Raw genomic sequence first — 16,638 nt, forward strand, 5'->3', positions numbered from 1 at the left:
GGAGCCCCGGAGCCCAAGTGGGTCTGGTGCGTGTTTAGCGCTCGGAGGGAAATCATGCCTTAGTGCCTGATTATGGCCTCATTTCAGGCCAACCGTCATACCCCTGTGTAAAGCTAGCTCAATGAAACTCGACACGCTAGCTCTACCTGTGACCTTTGAATACAAGAGCAGCTGGAAACAAGGCATCTCACGGTGAGCGCTAAACATAGTCTTACATATACATTGTCTCCACTACGGAACGTAACATCGCTCGGACTTGGGCTCGCCCCTCTGTTTTCTCTCCACAAATTTCGTCTTTACAAATCTCACCGTCATTTTTGTTTTTTTTTTCAAAACAAAGCCGTGTCATTTATGATCTATGCCTAGGTAGAGCATCATGCCCGGACCTGGCCGCCTCGCTTCCATTCTACGTCCATTCGGCCTGATCTGGTTCTCTATCTGCTGTAAGACTTTCCCACAGAAAATTTCACCAACTCTACTAATTATCTCCTCCAGTACACTGGGAAGCCTTGATACAAGCCGTTCGTCGAGATGGTCTCGCAGCGCTTGGCCACCCACAACAAATTCAAGATGCCGCTTCAGCAAAGCTGCTCAGTATAACCTGTAATCTACCCCGCTCCCCATATATCCCCTGCCTTAATGATGTACTGAGTGGGCTGACAATCATGAACAGCCAGTGGTTTTATCGCTTACGAAGACACGACCATTGTTCCCTCACTCGTACAAGCTGCTAGTGGCGTTGTTTTGGAACTAGGCCCCGGACCAGGAAATCAGATCCATCGTTTTGATGTCTCTCGTGTCAACCATATTTATGGCGTTGAACCCAATTCCCAGTTCAAAGACACCATCGATGCTCTCTTGGACAAGCATAGTCTGCAGCATAGATATAAGCTCATAGCTTGTGGCATTGAAGATAGCGACGTTTTGAGAGAAGAGGGAATCACAGAGGGCAGTTTGGATACTGTGTTATGCATTCAGGTCCTATGTGCCGTAAAGGATCCGAAGAGCGTCATGAAGGAGGTGTGGAAACTCCTCAAACCAGGAGGCAAGTTTATATTCTGGGAACATGGGTGGAGTAGAAACCGCTTGACGACTGTAGCGCAAGGTATGCTTGTCTCGAGTGGAATAACCAATCAGATATGCAAACCGGCTAACATGAGACAACCCTAGCTTGCTGGAATCCTGCCTGGAGCACATTCGTTGGTTGTGATTTGACTCGGAATGTCTTGGCGGACATTCTCAATAGTGGCGAATGGGAAAATCCACATGAGATTGAAGAACCTCATGACCCGTTTAGTTTGCTGCCTAGAATTCAAGGTGTGCTTATCAAGAAGAAAGCATAGTTGAACCCCGATGAAAGCAAATCACCCACTCTTGAGGCTATGTCGAGTCGGACAATCAATATTACAACAGCATGACGAATACATATGGTATAAAGAGGAAAGCAATATGGGAATAGTATGATTCAAACAGACCAACAGCATCTGATTAGGGTGGTGAATTGATCGTCGCGTGTGAAGAGAATAATAGGATAGATCTGCTTTCATCCCCGTATTTTGATGGGTTGGGGTCTGGGGACCGAAATGAGAGCCCAATCACATTCCCCACCATTTGCCCCGGGCACTCTCGTGCTTGTCAATTATATAGATGAAGCATCAATATGCAGGTTCTAAAAAGTCCCAAAATTTATAATATCAAATCTATACTACTTAGTGGGAGCAATCACAGCAACAACACCGAGTTTGTATATCTAGCTATCATTTTAGACGGAGATCTATTATCGAGCTTTGACATTTGCAGTCCTCAACTTAGCGCTCAACTAGTCACCGCACTTAATTGACCATGTAACCATCAAATTTCATCGTTATTTGTTTTCATTTTAATAGATGCTAGGCTATTGCCTACTAATCGGGTTGAGACTATAAATAGGTGAGTATATATGTAGGGGAATTTGTTTACCACACTTCAGTAATACAGAAAGACATCTAGTCTAGTGATGCATTCAATTGGCTCAATTCCACTTTTAAAAGCCTAGAATTCCATTCACTTCATGCGCGAGTTTCGTTGACTTCTCACTCTTTCCACTGGCTTTGATAGGACTCAAGCCCATGGCCATTTTGCCAGCTTCAGTCTGGATGTCCCCAAGTTGTGCTCTATCAGAAAACGTAGACTCGCCTAGGCCACCGGGGAAGTCTGGTGGAGGAGTGCCTGCCAAGAAAGCATCACGTTGTTGCGCAATGTATTGCTGCATGGTGTTAGTGCCATGAGAAGTACCCAGGATTGTGAGAAATATCTTACCGCATTGCTAGGCGTCAGTGGGACCGATGGGATATAGAAGACGCAAGCATCATCCTTGCCCGTATTCTCGCTTTCCGTGCCGTGGATGGTATCGGCACTCCAGAACACTATTTGCAAATTAGCTTTGTTCACTTCAGGCATTCATGACGGCCTTACCGGTATCGCCTGGCTCGACGGTGGGATAGGGAATCATGGTTTCCTCGAGCATGAGATGGGGATGGTGATCGGGGGTATGTTCTTGCGCAGTGCCTGGATTAGCACCATGAAGGTAGACATTGCCTTCATCGTCATCGAGGGAAAACTTCCATCCATCCAATGAGCCTTTCCGAGTAGGTTTGAAAAATGGTCGCAGCATCCAGTAAGCAGTGGAGGGTTGCAAGATAGGATGCACTACCAGAGTACCTGTGAGGAAGTGATTAGTATTGAACGATCCGTGATCGATGGCTGACTTACCTTGCTGGGGTCCATGACGGGACAGCCCAAGCCAGCTTTGGAAAGACCGGAAGACAGAGCAACCACCTGGTCCATCATACATATTCATGTTGGCATCGAGGCGGCCAGTCAGGTCCCATGGATCGTATTCCCGCCACTGTTACGGTGTCAGTCTATGATGAGGGAGCATGTGGCACACTTGGCCCTACCTTTCCTTGGAAGATCTTGCTGTAGACATGGTTATAAGCGGGGTCCTCCCATCTCTCGACTCCTCCGCCATCGACGTGAGGCGGAAGTGCAAACAGTTTGTCGCCAGGTGGGCGGATTTGAACACGGTCACCGTAGGTCAGCGGAATAGAGAGATCAACTAGAGTATGTCAGCGAAATTCGTTAGCTTGGCTCGTCACCAGGTTAATTACCCTTTTGATTTGCGTCCGCAGTGTACAGTTGATTCATCCAAGACTGTGTGGCTAGGAGATTAGGGTGCGACCTGGCTTTCACTTGCGAAGGACTCCAATAAGATTCGTAGATAACCTAGTACCAGTGAGTATAAGCTTGAAAAATTGTGCGAACCTATGCATTACCTTCTTCTCCGCATCAGACGGGAAGCCTTTGAAAGAGTGGGCGTTAAAGTATTGACGAACGTCAGAGAGGAGTTCTTCGGTGACATTCTTTGGTACCACCCCTCTGATGACCGCAACACCGGTGCGTCGGATAGCTTCAACGCTCTTTGCAGGTACAGTACGAGCTTTGATGTCAGAAAAGTTCAACTGAGGGATCATCTGCTGCAGTTAGTACATGGGTTTGTCTCTGTTCCAAGGGAGGGAATAACCTACGGACTCTCGCTTGGAGGCGACTTCTTCAGTCCGGACCTTCAGAGTCTGAACGAGGTCATCCCAAGACTTCTGGATTTGCTCTTCAAACCCGGTGGTCAAGTTACGCTTCAAGTCACGGAACCGTTCAGGCAGTGGCGGGCTTTTTCGGCCAGAGAAAGTCGAGAATACTGAGGAAATATCACCCTCCCTTTTGTCTTTGCGAGTGAGCGGCGATGCTTCCGTTGCCAGTAGCCGTTTAGCCGCTCCTGTACACTTTCCCGCGCGAAAGGAAGGGCAGTTGGCACATTTTGGTGAAATAAGTCTGTTCATGATGAAATTCGGTGGAACTCAACGTTGAGGGAAATCCACACAGGTAATTGAATGAATCTTGCACTTCACAGGTCTAGGGCTTCTACCTTGGATTATATACTATAATTTTCGTCGATCTTGGCGGGGCATGAAACTGGTTACGATAGACACCCCCGCGATAGAACCGGGTCAATGGAGTACAAAACTCTGTCAGAAATCGGTTCCTTGCTTGATCTGGCAAGTTTCCGACCAGCGGCTAGTTGGTTCCAATAGAATAGATCGGCGAATTTATATTTTGCTTACTATCTACACATGTATAATTGTAAAGTGTCGAGGAATTTGTACGTGTATCTAGATATAAGCGGTAAGTACCAAATTAGGAAATCTATCCGCCCCAAACTGTGGGGACCCCAACATTTGGGGCTGGACCCTTGCAAGTTGTAACATCTGCGTCAAAATTTTCGACATTCCAAGTCACCGAGCTTTATCCATAATGAACGGATTGTTCATTAGACCTACACATTGTCACGGATTACCCGGTCCATACTGGTGAGGATTGGCTGAGAGAATACCATGAATTTGTTTTGAGACCATGCGATCTAAGTTAACTTTTCACGCGACGTCGCATAGGTAAGTAAAGTCACTATGATAAAACTTATCCCCATAGTTAGCTCTCCATCGTTTGCCCCTAAGGGCAAAGTCCTTGATTGGATTTGCAGCTGATTGGACAGAAAGCCTTGCCATTAATCATTCATCTTGATATGGCACTTTGCACCATCAACAGCACATTTACCCCCGTACTGGAATGGAAAATGGGGTCAGCGTCTCAAAACTATGGGCTCACTTTAGAATATCGGAAAAAGGCTTACAGATTCACTACCACATCTCGTGTTTTTGAATTTGACTTACCATGTAGTAACGTTACACTCCTGTTCCTGATTGACAAAATTGAATCGCATGTCTGGTAAAGAACACTTTCTTACCCCAACATCATAACCATTATTGAGCCTTTTTTCAAGCCTGCTGCTAGAAGGAGATGATGCAGCAAGGCCTATGGGTTCGACAGTGCCCCGCATGTTCAGGCCATTTCGTAATGTGATGTTGGTGATACAGGTGCTGTAGTGTATCACGCGCAGATTGTGAGGGCCTGCATATGAACGGATTAACCGCGATCAGACCCTACTCTGATCAAGATAATGCAAGCATGGAAGACATAAGCACCGAGATAAGGCAAAAAAGCTCATACGATGCCTGTAGAGGGGCAAAACCATTTGTCATCGTATCTCGCTATCGCCTTTTAGATGGAGACTCTTGATCGATCTCTGCCCTTGTTATGCTTCTGAAAATAAAAGAAGGGATCCAGATATGTACCCATCAGTTGATCCCAGAATGTGGTTAATTGGCCAAAATTGCTTTTTGCGTTAAGGTGGTGCACCGTGTGAAAGCTTCCTGTACTATCATCTGGATGGTATTATTTTAGTCTATGATTGCCAAATCCTGGTGGTCACACTCAACGTACGACTCATGATTGTCTCTATATTGCCATAGAGTAGAAGGAGGAGATAGGTTGAGCTGCGCATTGGCACTGCAAAAGGGGCAAGCAGATTCGGTAGACTCATTATGCAGGCTTCCAGGGGATGAAATGCGAAAGCGGCAAATGGAGTGGAAACAATGAAACTAGGTAATTAATTGTCTGCATATCGAAGTTTCGATTTCTGACCATCATACCTGTGATGTTTTTTATGTGCATGTGAATAAAGGAATGGACTGTGAAACATCCAGTGTAGCCAGTATATTCCAGTATCCATAAACAGTATTGCCAATGGATATTGCAGCATTTCATACCACAACCCAGGCCCATCTACCATTGAGTCATAGAGAAATGAACAGCCATTCAGTTGTAGCATTGCGACAGGGACGTTAGTAATGTCCATTGCAACAATAGCAAGTGTTGAGTCTTTGATCTCCTGCCTGATTTGGTATTTGCGAAATCTTTTATCATTCTTTAACGCGTGGTCAAAGTTGAAAATGTAGGAATATGTCCCAAAAACCAGAAACGTGAGGAGGTGGAATGATCTATTATAAGTCAGCGTTAGTCCATATAGATTTAGGTAAGCGTGCAACATTACATAGTCAAGACAAAAATCATAAAACCTTGCTCAAAGCTATATGGGCGTATATGGGGATCCCGAGTAACCTGGCATGCTCGACCACACCAATCCCTCAACGAAGAAATGTTATTTGAAATCAAAGTCTTGGGCTGAAAGTCCTGTGTATTGAAATGTGAATTGATGCTGGTCCAAAAGCTACTGTATAATGGTTCAAAGAGTCTGGCCATTTTGCAATTAGATCGATGTTAGTGAAATCCTTTGACATTGTTCTTCCCAACCTATGGCATTAGCGAGCATTATAACATATTTTCATAAGATTAAATATTACTTATATATCACCCTAGTCTATCACTCAATAACCGAGGGTTCCCGACTAGACCCCTGGCCCTCCTTTCCTACTTGTTCGATGGTTGGTCTTTAGCCTGGAACATTGCCAATCGCAATCGCCAATCTCTGGGTTCCCAGGCTGCAGGTCGTGCATTAGTTTCATGATTGGTGGATTACCTACAAGGATGATCTTTGATAGTTCTGCAGATGACGATCTTTGAGGAGAAATCAAGAAGCTACAAATATGGTTGCGTGCCAATTTTCTTACTTGCCACCTTGGTAGCAACAAGCATATACTATAGTGAATACAAGGCGTACCTATAAGAGGGGAAGATATCAGGCTAGCTTCTCGCCGTCAGTTACATATCTCTCTGATAATATGTGTTAGCATAATTCACCTTGATAGGTTGAGCTCGAAAATGTGGCGTCAAGCAGTCATATTTTAGCTTGGCAAGTGGGATGAACCTCGAGAAAAGAAAAACATTTATCATACTTGCAGATCCTAGCTAGGCAAGAGATCGGCCTCCAGTAGGCTTTAGTGGAGCTTGAATGGAGCGATAATCTGAACCTTCGACCCACCAAGCACTTTGCGGTGAGATCTGTGTGACACGTACTATCGAAGATATACATAGGATTTTCATATGACATAACTTAAGCGAGTCATCTAGTTTACTTCATTCCAGAACATGACAGCAATAAACGCTGTAGACTGAAGATCAAATGTGAGCCTTTGCATCATGCCCAAAAACTATGGATATATAATCTCTCTACTAATATTAATGCGCTATTTTTGAAAGCTTATACTCTGTCATCTCTTTTCCAAGTGTTTCATTTCCAATAAGCTCCAACCATGCAAGCTCTTGGGCATTCTACATCCAACATGCATGGACCAAATACACCACCCGGAATCAGAATCGAGTTTAAAAGAAACAAAGAGCCACAAATCGGAAATTCAGTCTCCAAATCAGTGGTTGGGCTCTTGAACTTGCTACTTATTTTGTTTCTTCCAGCCATATTTAGCATATGGTGGATAGCACTGGAATTGTACGATTGCTCGATCTTGAAAGCGCTAGGCGGCATTTCTTCAGAGCCGGCGATACTCTTTCGCTGCTACCAGCCACCTCGCCTTCATATCGCGGCTGTTTTCCTTGCCTGGATATCTTTCCAGGCAGTATTATATACTGCACTTCCAGGACTCATTTATGTGGGCCAGCCCACGCCAGCTGGAGAAACGCTCTCCTACAAACTCAATGGATTTAAATGTTGGTTTACGACTATCCTTGTCATCTTGATCTTGTGGGCCACGGGCATGATTGAAATACATTTTGTTGCGCTTCATTGGGCTGAATTTCTGTCCGCCAGTGCGTACTATGCTTGGGTCATGGCAATTTTGGCATTTATCAAGGCTCACGTAGCTCCGTCGTCTGCCGCGGATAGAAAATTCAGTGGTGCGTTTGAGCAGCGATAGTTGGAAGCCTATTTCTGATCATTAGCAGGGAATATCATAACAGATATATACCATGGTATCGAACTTAATCCCCGAATTGGCAAGCTGTGGGACGTGAAGCTTTTCCATAATGGACACTGCGCAATGATCGGTTGGACTGTGATGTATGTCAATCAAGTTATCCATTTCATAAGTGGGCGACAGAGGCTAATCGCATATAGTGACCTATCATTCATCGCATTGCAATATGAAAAATTCGGCTTCATCACAAATTCAATTGTGATTGTCAGTCTGATTCGAGCCCTCGTGAGCGCCGATTTTTTATGGAACGAGCATTGGTGCGCACTGATTTGATTTTTGTTCACATGAAACCCCCAGGAATAAAATAGTCTGACTGAACAATAAATTTAGGTACTTGCGGAGCATAGATATCTGTGAAGAGCCATTCGGGTATTATTTTACCTTTGGTTCCGGGTTTTTCCTGCATTCTATGTACACCCTCCAGTCACAGTATTTAGTGCAGCGTCCGATACAAATATCGCCGCTCACAGCTATATTCATGCTAATGGTCGGTGGGGCCGGTTATACGACCTATTTCATTGCAAGCGAGCAAAAGAACTTGGTTAGAGACACCAGAGGCAGCTGCAGAATGTGGGGGAAGCCGGCCAAATTCATCGAGGTTGAGTTCATAACCAAGGATGGAGTGACCCAGAAGACTTTCTTGGTTTGCTCTGGTGAGTATCAAGAAATCTTTATGCTGCACCTCAGGTATATTATGAGTGGCAATGATTGACGCAGATCAGGATTATGGGGCATCGTCCGCCACCCAAACTATGTTGGCGCTCTGTTGATGACTCTAGCTATGGGAGGATTATGCGGCTCTCAAAGCCTATTGCCGTGGACGGAGTCAATTTTCGCAACTATCTTCCTTGCAATGAGAAGTCTGCGTGATGAGGCTAAATGTGCCAAGAAATATGGTCCTAGCTGGAAGATTTATAGGGAAAAAGTGAGATGGAACTTGATCCCAGGGATATTCTAGTAAATGGGTGCTATGGGAGATCTTAGGACTTAAGGGTTCAGGGGCTACAGTTGTGGAGGGACAAAAATGGGGAAATGGCTACCTATGCAGTGGTGATATTGTAATAGCAGCCAGTGTTTCACCTAGGGGACGTCTCCGGGTGTGACCGTTGTGTGCTGGCTAGTTACTTGCCACCTTTCTCGAAACTTGCTGTGTAATTATCTAAGAAACATTGGTATAGAATCGGTTATTGTCTATGTACAGTGACTGGCCGAAGAATATCTAGATGCGGCGGTAGAACCCAATTAGGAAATCTATCCGCCCAAAACGTGTGGGGAACATCCGGGGTTTAATTTGGCCTCGACCCTTTTACAGACATGAACTATCATTTGACGTCAGGGTGATAATCATGCTTTGTTTATTTTGTTGCCTTAACATTTTAAAGACGCTAAGCAGCAATTTGGTCAGCATGTGGAAAAGCATAATTCCGAATTTATCGACACCAACTAGAACTCCGTACAGTGATTGAACATCACTCCTACACAGATACGAAACACTTTCAAGGTTTTGCCTGTACTTACAAATCTTTTAAAATGACACTATCATGTTCTTATAGCCGATGCCTAGAGCCGCGTCATGGTCATCGCTATTTCTATGCTCACCTGATCTGCCATCGTACACATGACACCCAACACTGACACTCCAGGTGATGGAAAACCATCATTCTCTGCAATAATGAAGAAAAAAAATAATGACGCTAGTAGTCAGCTCAAGCTCTATATAGGACAAATATATGCCTTGCGGTCCAACGTCGAGTTCGACGGACCCCACGTATGGAACGGGCCCGATGGAGAGCATTAACACGCATTTTTCACAAACCAGCGAGCTCGTCGCACTGCGACCGCCAAAGCAGTATGGCATCTACAAATCATCAAAAACGGCCCTTGGGCGATCGCTCATTAACTCCAATCAAACTCGTACCGCCACTTAAAGAAAAACAGCCCCCAGATCCCAATATGAACAATCCACGCCTCTCTCTCAACCGCTCCTGTATCTACGAGCGCCAACTACCCGGCGATGCCTACATTACAGCACATGTCGAGCGCCTACAACATGGCTACTACTCCAACAGCACAGTCTCTGATGAGGATTCTAACCATGTCGACTTCCTCGCCATTGGATTCACCTTCCACTCCCCCAATACGCTCTCGCACCGCTTCAAGTCCGCCAAAATTCGCGTTTCCATTCGTGGCCCCCGTGAAATCTCCAGCTCCTCCCATCATCCCTATGGACACCCGCCTGGCAACCCGCGCTTCCTCATGCACGCACCTCATTTGCTCTATGGTACTGTTTCCCCAGAGACCATGGAGTGGACTTTTAGTCTTGCGGGCTCTCTTGGAATTTCAGAAATGCCCGTCAGCGCAAGCGTAATTCCCTCCGGTAGCGTGAACAATCGGTACCGACGATACGAAATGATGCGTATTCAGGGGTCCGCGCGGACACTGAAGAGCGACCAAGGTCGCAGCTTTGATGTCGAGGCCGGTGAGATCGTCTGGTCATTGGAGGAAAATGATCTCCAGCGGTCTGGTCTTCCTCGCGAATTCACCTTTGTCATGCTGATCCACAAGCCGGCGGCTGATAGTCGTTTGTCTCTCTCTATTGATATTGACCCGGTCATCGCTGCAAAAATCGGTAACTATCCCTCTCCCATGCTGAAGCTGCCTGCTTTCCAGCCTCTGCCGCGTCGCGGAGGTATTGACTTCCGTCGGGAAATCGGGCAGCGATTTGAGCCTTTGGATCCCGGCCGCGGGTATAACTTTGCTGCGATGGCGAGTATGTTTGATGAATACATTGCCATGCCAGGGAGGAAGTTCAGCCGCCAGGTATGTACTAATTAACATTTGAAAAGAAGATAATGTGTAAAAATGAGCTTAACCTGACCGCCCACTTCCTCAGATTCAAATCCCACCTGAGTCCCCACTGCCCGAGAGTCACTTCCAACCCAGCTACCCGGGCCAATACGGCTCGCTGAACCCCTATCAGCAGCAACTCCAAATCCAGAACATGGCACTGGCCAATAATGGCCTCAACCTACAAAACAATCTGCTGCAAACAACCCTTCAGAGCCTATGGAAGGGAGGTCAGCCCCAGGACGAAGACCAAGGGCAAGAGCAAGAGCAACAACAGCCCACCATTCCCACCACCATGCCCCAATCCGACCAAAATCCCGTGATGGTCAACCTCCACGTCCACATTGACAGCGCCACCGCATCCCAATTTGCAAATCTGCAGCTAAGAAGTCCGCTGCAGACTCGCATTCCCGGCCTACGCCGCAGCCAGGCTCGGGAGTTCTCATCTGGAACATCATCTGAGACAACTCGTGATGCGTTGATCCCTGAAAATGCTAATCTACGATACGAACGCCCTTTAGAAGAAAGAAGAGGAGAAGACGAGATGAAGAAGAACCTTCCTAGACAGGACTCTGTACCTGAGCCTATGGGAACTTTGAAAGATGATCAGCAGGCTGGAGGAGATCGTCCCGCGAATGTTAATGGAAACTTGAATGGCAATGACAATAACAATGGTAATATTCGGTTTGACTATGCGCGTGCACGGAGGGGCGTTATGAATATGGCGAACTCACCGCTTTCTACTTCTCTGCTGGCGGTTTTGAGTGAGAGAGGGGGAAATTGAGATCTCTTTGCGTGGTTCGTCATTTAGTCTGGGCTTTTCGGATGCAAAATGAGACTTGTTTTATTCATTTAGTAGGTACTTTGGTTTTGGTGGTAGTTTTTTTTTTGGTTTGCTAGCCTTGTTTGATCGATTTGATGTCTGATTGTGTTTTATTTTGATACCCTTTCTTGTTGATATTGAGTGCATGCTGAGCGCGTGGTGTGTCGTGAGAGTTGATTGTGCATAAATTGTATATAGTTATAAATGCTTGTGGCTAGCTTGGAAGAATATATACATCGGAGTTTGGGAAGAATCAAGAAATTTTGATGGCGCTGCTTGGAGTTCCTTCGTTGATGTGCCGAGCGTCCACTAGCGAGCGATTGATTAGCCCTAAATAAGAGAATTTTGTTTAAAAAGTTGTATAGAAGGGATGCGGTTGGACTAAGCTCAATGTACATATGCCCGCCAGTGTAAAGATGTAAGGGGTCTGTGCCACCTGGGCACTTTGGAAGGGATAAGCTCTCTGGAATGCCATTCTTGTTTTCATTCCAGATTTCACTTGTCAAACTACCTCAGTATCAACATGATAGTGACGCTATATTATAAATCTCATGTACCTGGGACGTCATCCGATCCACATCCCGAGATCCACATTTAGCGTCGATCATCAATATTGACATCTGGAGCAATGATCCCACGACACTGTTTACGCGCGCGAACGTTGCCAGCAGCTCTGACTCTCGCTATCCTTCTTACCTGGACATTAACAAGATGGCGACCAAGTCAGCTCCCGCCCGGTCCGGATATCACCCCCAACTTCTGGCGAGACTTACACGAGTTACTGGAAGAATACAAACCCCCCACACTAGCTATCGTCGAGCACGAGAAAGCACCAACACAAGGCTTCGACGCACACAATGCCCCGCCACGCCCAGATACCCTCTCCATTTCACCAGAAGACATCGCCAAAATGAAGCAAGCGCATACCGGCTTCCTGTCCGCTCTCGCCAACCCTCCAAAACCACCTTACACCCCCAACACAAGAGGCATAGTCTCAACAGCAGGCGGCTTCTACCTCCCCGTGCTAGTAATATCCCTCCGCATGCTGCGTCGAACAGGCTCCACCCTCCCAATGGAAGTATTCCTGGCCACAGAATCAGAATACGAACCCTACATCTGCGCCGTAGTCCTACCATCCCTAAACGCACGCTGTGTAATCCTCTCGCGCATCCTCTCGGCGTCACCAACAACAATCGAAAAATACCAATTTAAGCCCTTCGCCATTCTCTTCTCCTCATTCGAAGAAATCCTCTTCCTAGACGCCGACGCCTTCCCCCTCGAAAATCCTGAATCCCTATTCACCTCAGAACCCTTCACCTCCACCGGCCTAATAACCTGGCCCGACTTCTGGGCCTCCTCCATCTCCCCGCACTTTTACACAATCGCCGACTTCGAAGCTCCGCTAATGACAACCCGCCAATCAACGGAGTCGGGCGAAATCCTCCTCTCAAAAAGAACACATCTCCGCACCATCCTGCTCTGCACTTACTACAACTTCCACGGCCCAACACACTACTACCCGCTCCTCTCGCAGGGTGCCGCAGGCGAAGGCGACAAAGAGACCTTCCTAGCCGCGGCAATGGCAACCCGCGAACCCTTCTACCAAGTCAGCGAGGCGCTGTGCGCCCTCGGCCACGAGACGCAGGGCGGAATGGCTGGCTCGGCCATGGCGCAGTTCAATCCCGTGCAGGACTTCGAGTTGACGCGGCAGGGCGTGTGGCGTGTGCGTGGGGATGAGGGACCTGCGCCAGAGGTGTTTTTTGTGCATGCTAATTTCCCCAAGTTTAATCCTGCCACTGTTTTCGACGACCATGAGGTTAATCCGGCTTTTACGGATGATGGGAGGTATACGCGGGCTTGGACGATTCCTGGGGATGTTGTTGCGCGGTTGAGGTTCAATGGGAGGGTTGATGTGGAGAGGGTTTTTTGGAAGGAGATTCTTTGGACGGCTTGTGAGCTTGAGGATAAGTTTGAGAGTTGGGTTGGGTTGGTTGGGGTCTGTGAGGGGGTCAGGGATTATTGGAAGGCGGTTTTTGGGGGGTGAGGATTGGGGGTGAGGGACATTGGATATACCCAGACAGGTGGAAGACTGGCCTTGCTTTGCGAGAGTCCTCTCTATTCTTTGTTCTCTTGGCTCTTGTCGTCTCAATTAAACCTCGCTTATATCATGCTAAGCTAATACATCATGTCAGCTGGTCTGATATCTGTATCTGCATATGTGAATATAACCAACAGGCTCTGGAGGGAGGCATTGAGACAAGCATACCAATAGCTCTCTGAGATAAGAAATAGGTTAGAGATCAATCAGGGATGAATCAATCATACCCACTGGCTTTGAATGGAACTGACCCAAGATTAAAGATGCTGGAGCCCGAATAGCCCCCACAACTAAACCGGTCATGGTTTTTATAATTATTTCTTTTTCCAAAGAAATGTTTCCATTCCCTTCAATACTGTACTGACCCGACATCCTATTCCCAAATGAGATCAATCTAGACTTGGCTATGGCATGCACACGGTGGAGTCACTAAGCATCAAGCCACAGACCCGCTCGGCCAATCATGTCGTCCTCAGGAACACTGATCCATCAGATAAGATGAGCTTTAATGTCAGTTACTTGCCTGGGCTTGCTCCTCGAGGGGTGAGATGAAGAAAATAGAGGTCATTTACCAAATTATATCCAGTGATCAGGTGCATATTGACTGAAATCGGAGTCTCTGATGTATGGCGCGAGGCATGAGAAACCTACATATGTAAAGAAAACGTAAAGAGTATAGAGTATGATATTATACAAGAATCTATAGTACAAAGTGCACATCTACCCGCAAGCAGGCAACTATTTACTGTTACTTTCTAATCCAGCTTCAACCCCTTTTCCTCGGCAGCCTTAATAGCATCAATAAACAGCTGCTTACAAGGCACCCGGCTCCCCAGCCTAGCACAAAGCAGGAAAGCACCACTCAACTTGCGATGCAAGGAGTACGTCTCCTCAGGCGGGGGCGCGAGCCGCTCACGAATCATAGTCGGGATTAGCTCACGCACACGGTCCGTGATAGTCTGGTTACTGAAGTCGTACAGGTCCGGCGAGGAGAGCATGAAAGGCTCCGCGATGGTAGTGACGGAGGAGACGTGTGCGTCTGCCATAGCCTTGCTCTCCATTCCGGTGAGGTAACCGAGGTCTATAGATAGGTCGTAGCATTTCTGGCGGTCGTTTTTGGAGGCTGCGATGAGCGTGCGCACGTAGGTTGTGATGAATTTTTCTGGGTAGGCGCGGGAGGCGCCGAAGTCCAGGAGTTCCAGCTTGTTGGTGCGCGCGTTGTACAGGAAATTGGTCCAGTTCGGATCTGTTTGCATGTAGTGGAATTCGGTGATTTCGCGGAGACACAGGCGCATGATGTGCGTGCCTATCCAGTCGCGTTGGGATTGTGTGAAGTCCGTTATGCGGGTGACGGTTGTGCCGTTGAGCATTTCCATGGTGAGGACTTGTTTGCCGGAGGCGTGGGGGATTATTTCGGGGACGACGAAGACGGGGTCGTTGGCTAGGAGGGTGCGGAAGTGGTTCGCGCCTTCGGCTTCGCGGATGTAGTCGCATTCCCAGGCGAGTTCGGTGCGTGCGTTCGCGATGGTTTTGTCTAGGTACAGGCCTCGGGGAAGGAGGCGGGAGGCTGTGAGGAGGATGGAGAGGTTGTTCAGGTCGCTATCGATGGAGTCTGCGACGCCGGGGTATTGGACTTTCACAGCGACTGGTTGGCCGGTGCTCTTTAGGACGGCCGAGTGGACTTGACCGATCGAGGCGGCGGCCATTGGAACTTCATTGAAGGTTGTGTAGAGGTCGCGCCAGTTTGGTCCCAGGTTTTGGGTTAAGACTTGGTCGCGTTGCCAGGCGGGCATGTAGTCTGCGCGGTCCTGGACGCGCTGGAGGACCTGCTGGATTGGCTCGGGGAGCATATTGGAGTCTTGGATGCTGAGCATCTGGCCGAGCTTGAGGGCTGCGCCGCGCATCTTGGATAGCTTGGCGACCATGCGTTCCATGTTACCGGCACTAAACATGATCGAGCCATTATCCTGACTACCAGTGGCGCGTCGCAGGCCTTCCCCGACCGCGCCGAACGCCATCGAGGTCGCTAGGCCACTGTACTGCCACAGTCTGCCGAGCCGGGAAGACGGCACGCGTGACTCCAGCATTTGGTACGGTTGGGCCTTGGTTTCGACAGTCTCTGTGCTTGGTACGACATCCTCGGCCACGCTCGCTGCGAGCTCCTCCATCTGCTCGGCCTCTGATTTCGCAGGGACCGGCGGAATTGGCTTCGCAACGCCCACGCCTGACGGTTCAGGCTTCCGTGCCAGCTTCCAATCCCTCCTCGGAGGTCCTTTTCCAGAGATCATACGCGACACTCTCGGGCTATGGAAGAGACCCTGGATCATTTCCTCTGACATCTCCTCGACCGGTGCCGGTTTATCCGACACTGGTGAGGTGAAGACATCGGAATTTAACCCATCGTCACTACTAGCTTGAGAATCGCTCGCGACCTGGGGGAGCTTCACTCTCGGCACACTTGAGAGATTCGGCCTGGACTGAGTGGAAGGTTCATAGAAAACATCTTGTTGCTGGCTCACATTCAAAGCATCAGGTTTCTCATTACCAAAATACTGCGCGGGTTCAGCCGGAATCTGGGATTCAGCTTGACGTTGCAGCTTGCGCGCCTGGTCGGAAGGGGGTGAGGTTGCAGTGGGCTTATCGGCCGTTGACTCGGGGGAGTGTGCCGGGGTCGGCGGAGGTGGCGAGTCGTCGAATCGGCGAGCGAGGGCGGCGGCGGCTTGAGCGGTCAAAATCAGGCCTTCTGTTTGGGCCTTGATACCCTTAGTCAGGGAGGAAGTTCGTGTATAGACATCTAGCTGATGTTGACGAATTGCTAGATGTTTGGCTGCAATGGTTTTGGACACATTGAGGAATTGAATAGCGTCTAATAGACGCTTACCTGACATTGTGGTAGCTTTGATTTTAGAACATGACGGAGAAGATCGGAGAAAATAGGGCAGAAAAAGATCGGCGGAGAGAAATCAATGAGTAAACAATGTTATTAAGTGGATTCAATAAGAGAATCGAGGGTTAATAATGCGAACAGTCAACAGAATCAAGAGCAAGAT

The 16,638-nt window shown here is 47.8% G+C and overlaps 7 protein-coding genes across 7 annotated transcripts; 3 read left to right on the forward strand and 4 right to left on the reverse strand.

The window, feature by feature from the left end:
- Nucleotides 1-376: 376 nt before the first annotated feature.
- Nucleotides 377-1,343, forward strand: N7529_001184 (class I SAM-dependent methyltransferase; the record flags this gene model as incomplete). The annotated part of the gene is made up of 4 exons (XM_057236715.1): nt 377-443; nt 496-603; nt 674-1,105; nt 1,171-1,343. The coding sequence occupies 4 exons, from the start codon at nt 377-379 to the stop codon at nt 1,341-1,343; spliced, it is 780 nt and encodes a 259-aa protein (XP_057103518.1).
- Nucleotides 1,344-2,023: 680 nt separating this feature from the next.
- Nucleotides 2,024-3,875, reverse strand: N7529_001185 (DUF1479 domain-containing protein; the record flags this gene model as incomplete). Its single annotated transcript, XM_057236716.1, has 8 exons — nt 2,024-2,245; nt 2,299-2,405; nt 2,455-2,700; nt 2,752-2,887; nt 2,940-3,097; nt 3,150-3,264; nt 3,315-3,512; nt 3,567-3,875. 8 exons carry the CDS (start codon nt 3,873-3,875, stop codon nt 2,024-2,026), a joined length of 1,491 nt encoding a protein of 496 aa, XP_057103519.1.
- A 1,276-nt stretch (nt 3,876-5,151) lies between these two features.
- Nucleotides 5,152-5,473, reverse strand: N7529_001186 (sterol delta 5-6-desaturase ERG3; the record flags this gene model as incomplete). The annotated part of the gene is made up of 2 exons (XM_057236717.1): nt 5,152-5,315; nt 5,374-5,473. The coding sequence occupies 2 exons, from the start codon at nt 5,471-5,473 to the stop codon at nt 5,152-5,154; spliced, it is 264 nt and encodes an 87-aa protein (XP_057103520.1).
- Nucleotides 5,474-5,539: 66 nt separating this feature from the next.
- On the reverse strand, nt 5,540-5,980 carry N7529_001187 (C-5 sterol desaturase; the record flags this gene model as incomplete). Its single annotated transcript, XM_057236718.1, has 2 exons — nt 5,540-5,582; nt 5,631-5,980. 2 exons carry the CDS (start codon nt 5,978-5,980, stop codon nt 5,540-5,542), a joined length of 393 nt encoding a protein of 130 aa, XP_057103521.1.
- Nucleotides 5,981-9,671: 3,691 nt separating this feature from the next.
- N7529_001188 (uncharacterized protein) lies at nt 9,672-11,451 on the forward strand (the record flags this gene model as incomplete). Its single annotated transcript, XM_057236719.1, has 2 exons — nt 9,672-10,640; nt 10,714-11,451. The coding sequence occupies 2 exons, from the start codon at nt 9,672-9,674 to the stop codon at nt 11,449-11,451; spliced, it is 1,707 nt and encodes a 568-aa protein (XP_057103522.1).
- Nucleotides 11,452-12,118: 667 nt separating this feature from the next.
- Nucleotides 12,119-13,534, forward strand: N7529_001189 (alpha-mannosyltransferase; the record flags this gene model as incomplete). The annotated part of the gene is made up of 1 exon (XM_057236720.1): nt 12,119-13,534. One exon carries the CDS (start codon nt 12,119-12,121, stop codon nt 13,532-13,534), a length of 1,416 nt encoding a protein of 471 aa, XP_057103523.1.
- Nucleotides 13,535-14,343: 809 nt separating this feature from the next.
- N7529_001190 (protein kinase COQ8) lies at nt 14,344-16,476 on the reverse strand (the record flags this gene model as incomplete). Its single annotated transcript, XM_057236721.1, has 1 exon — nt 14,344-16,476. One exon carries the CDS (start codon nt 16,474-16,476, stop codon nt 14,344-14,346), a length of 2,133 nt encoding a protein of 710 aa, XP_057103524.1.
- Nucleotides 16,477-16,638: the final 162 nt, after the last annotated feature.

Source organism: Penicillium soppii (assembly GCF_028829465.1).
Source record: "Penicillium soppii strain IBT 18220 chromosome Unknown utg000001l, whole genome shotgun sequence".
In the NCBI taxonomy this organism is placed as follows: Eukaryota; Fungi; Ascomycota; class Eurotiomycetes; order Eurotiales; family Aspergillaceae; genus Penicillium; species Penicillium soppii.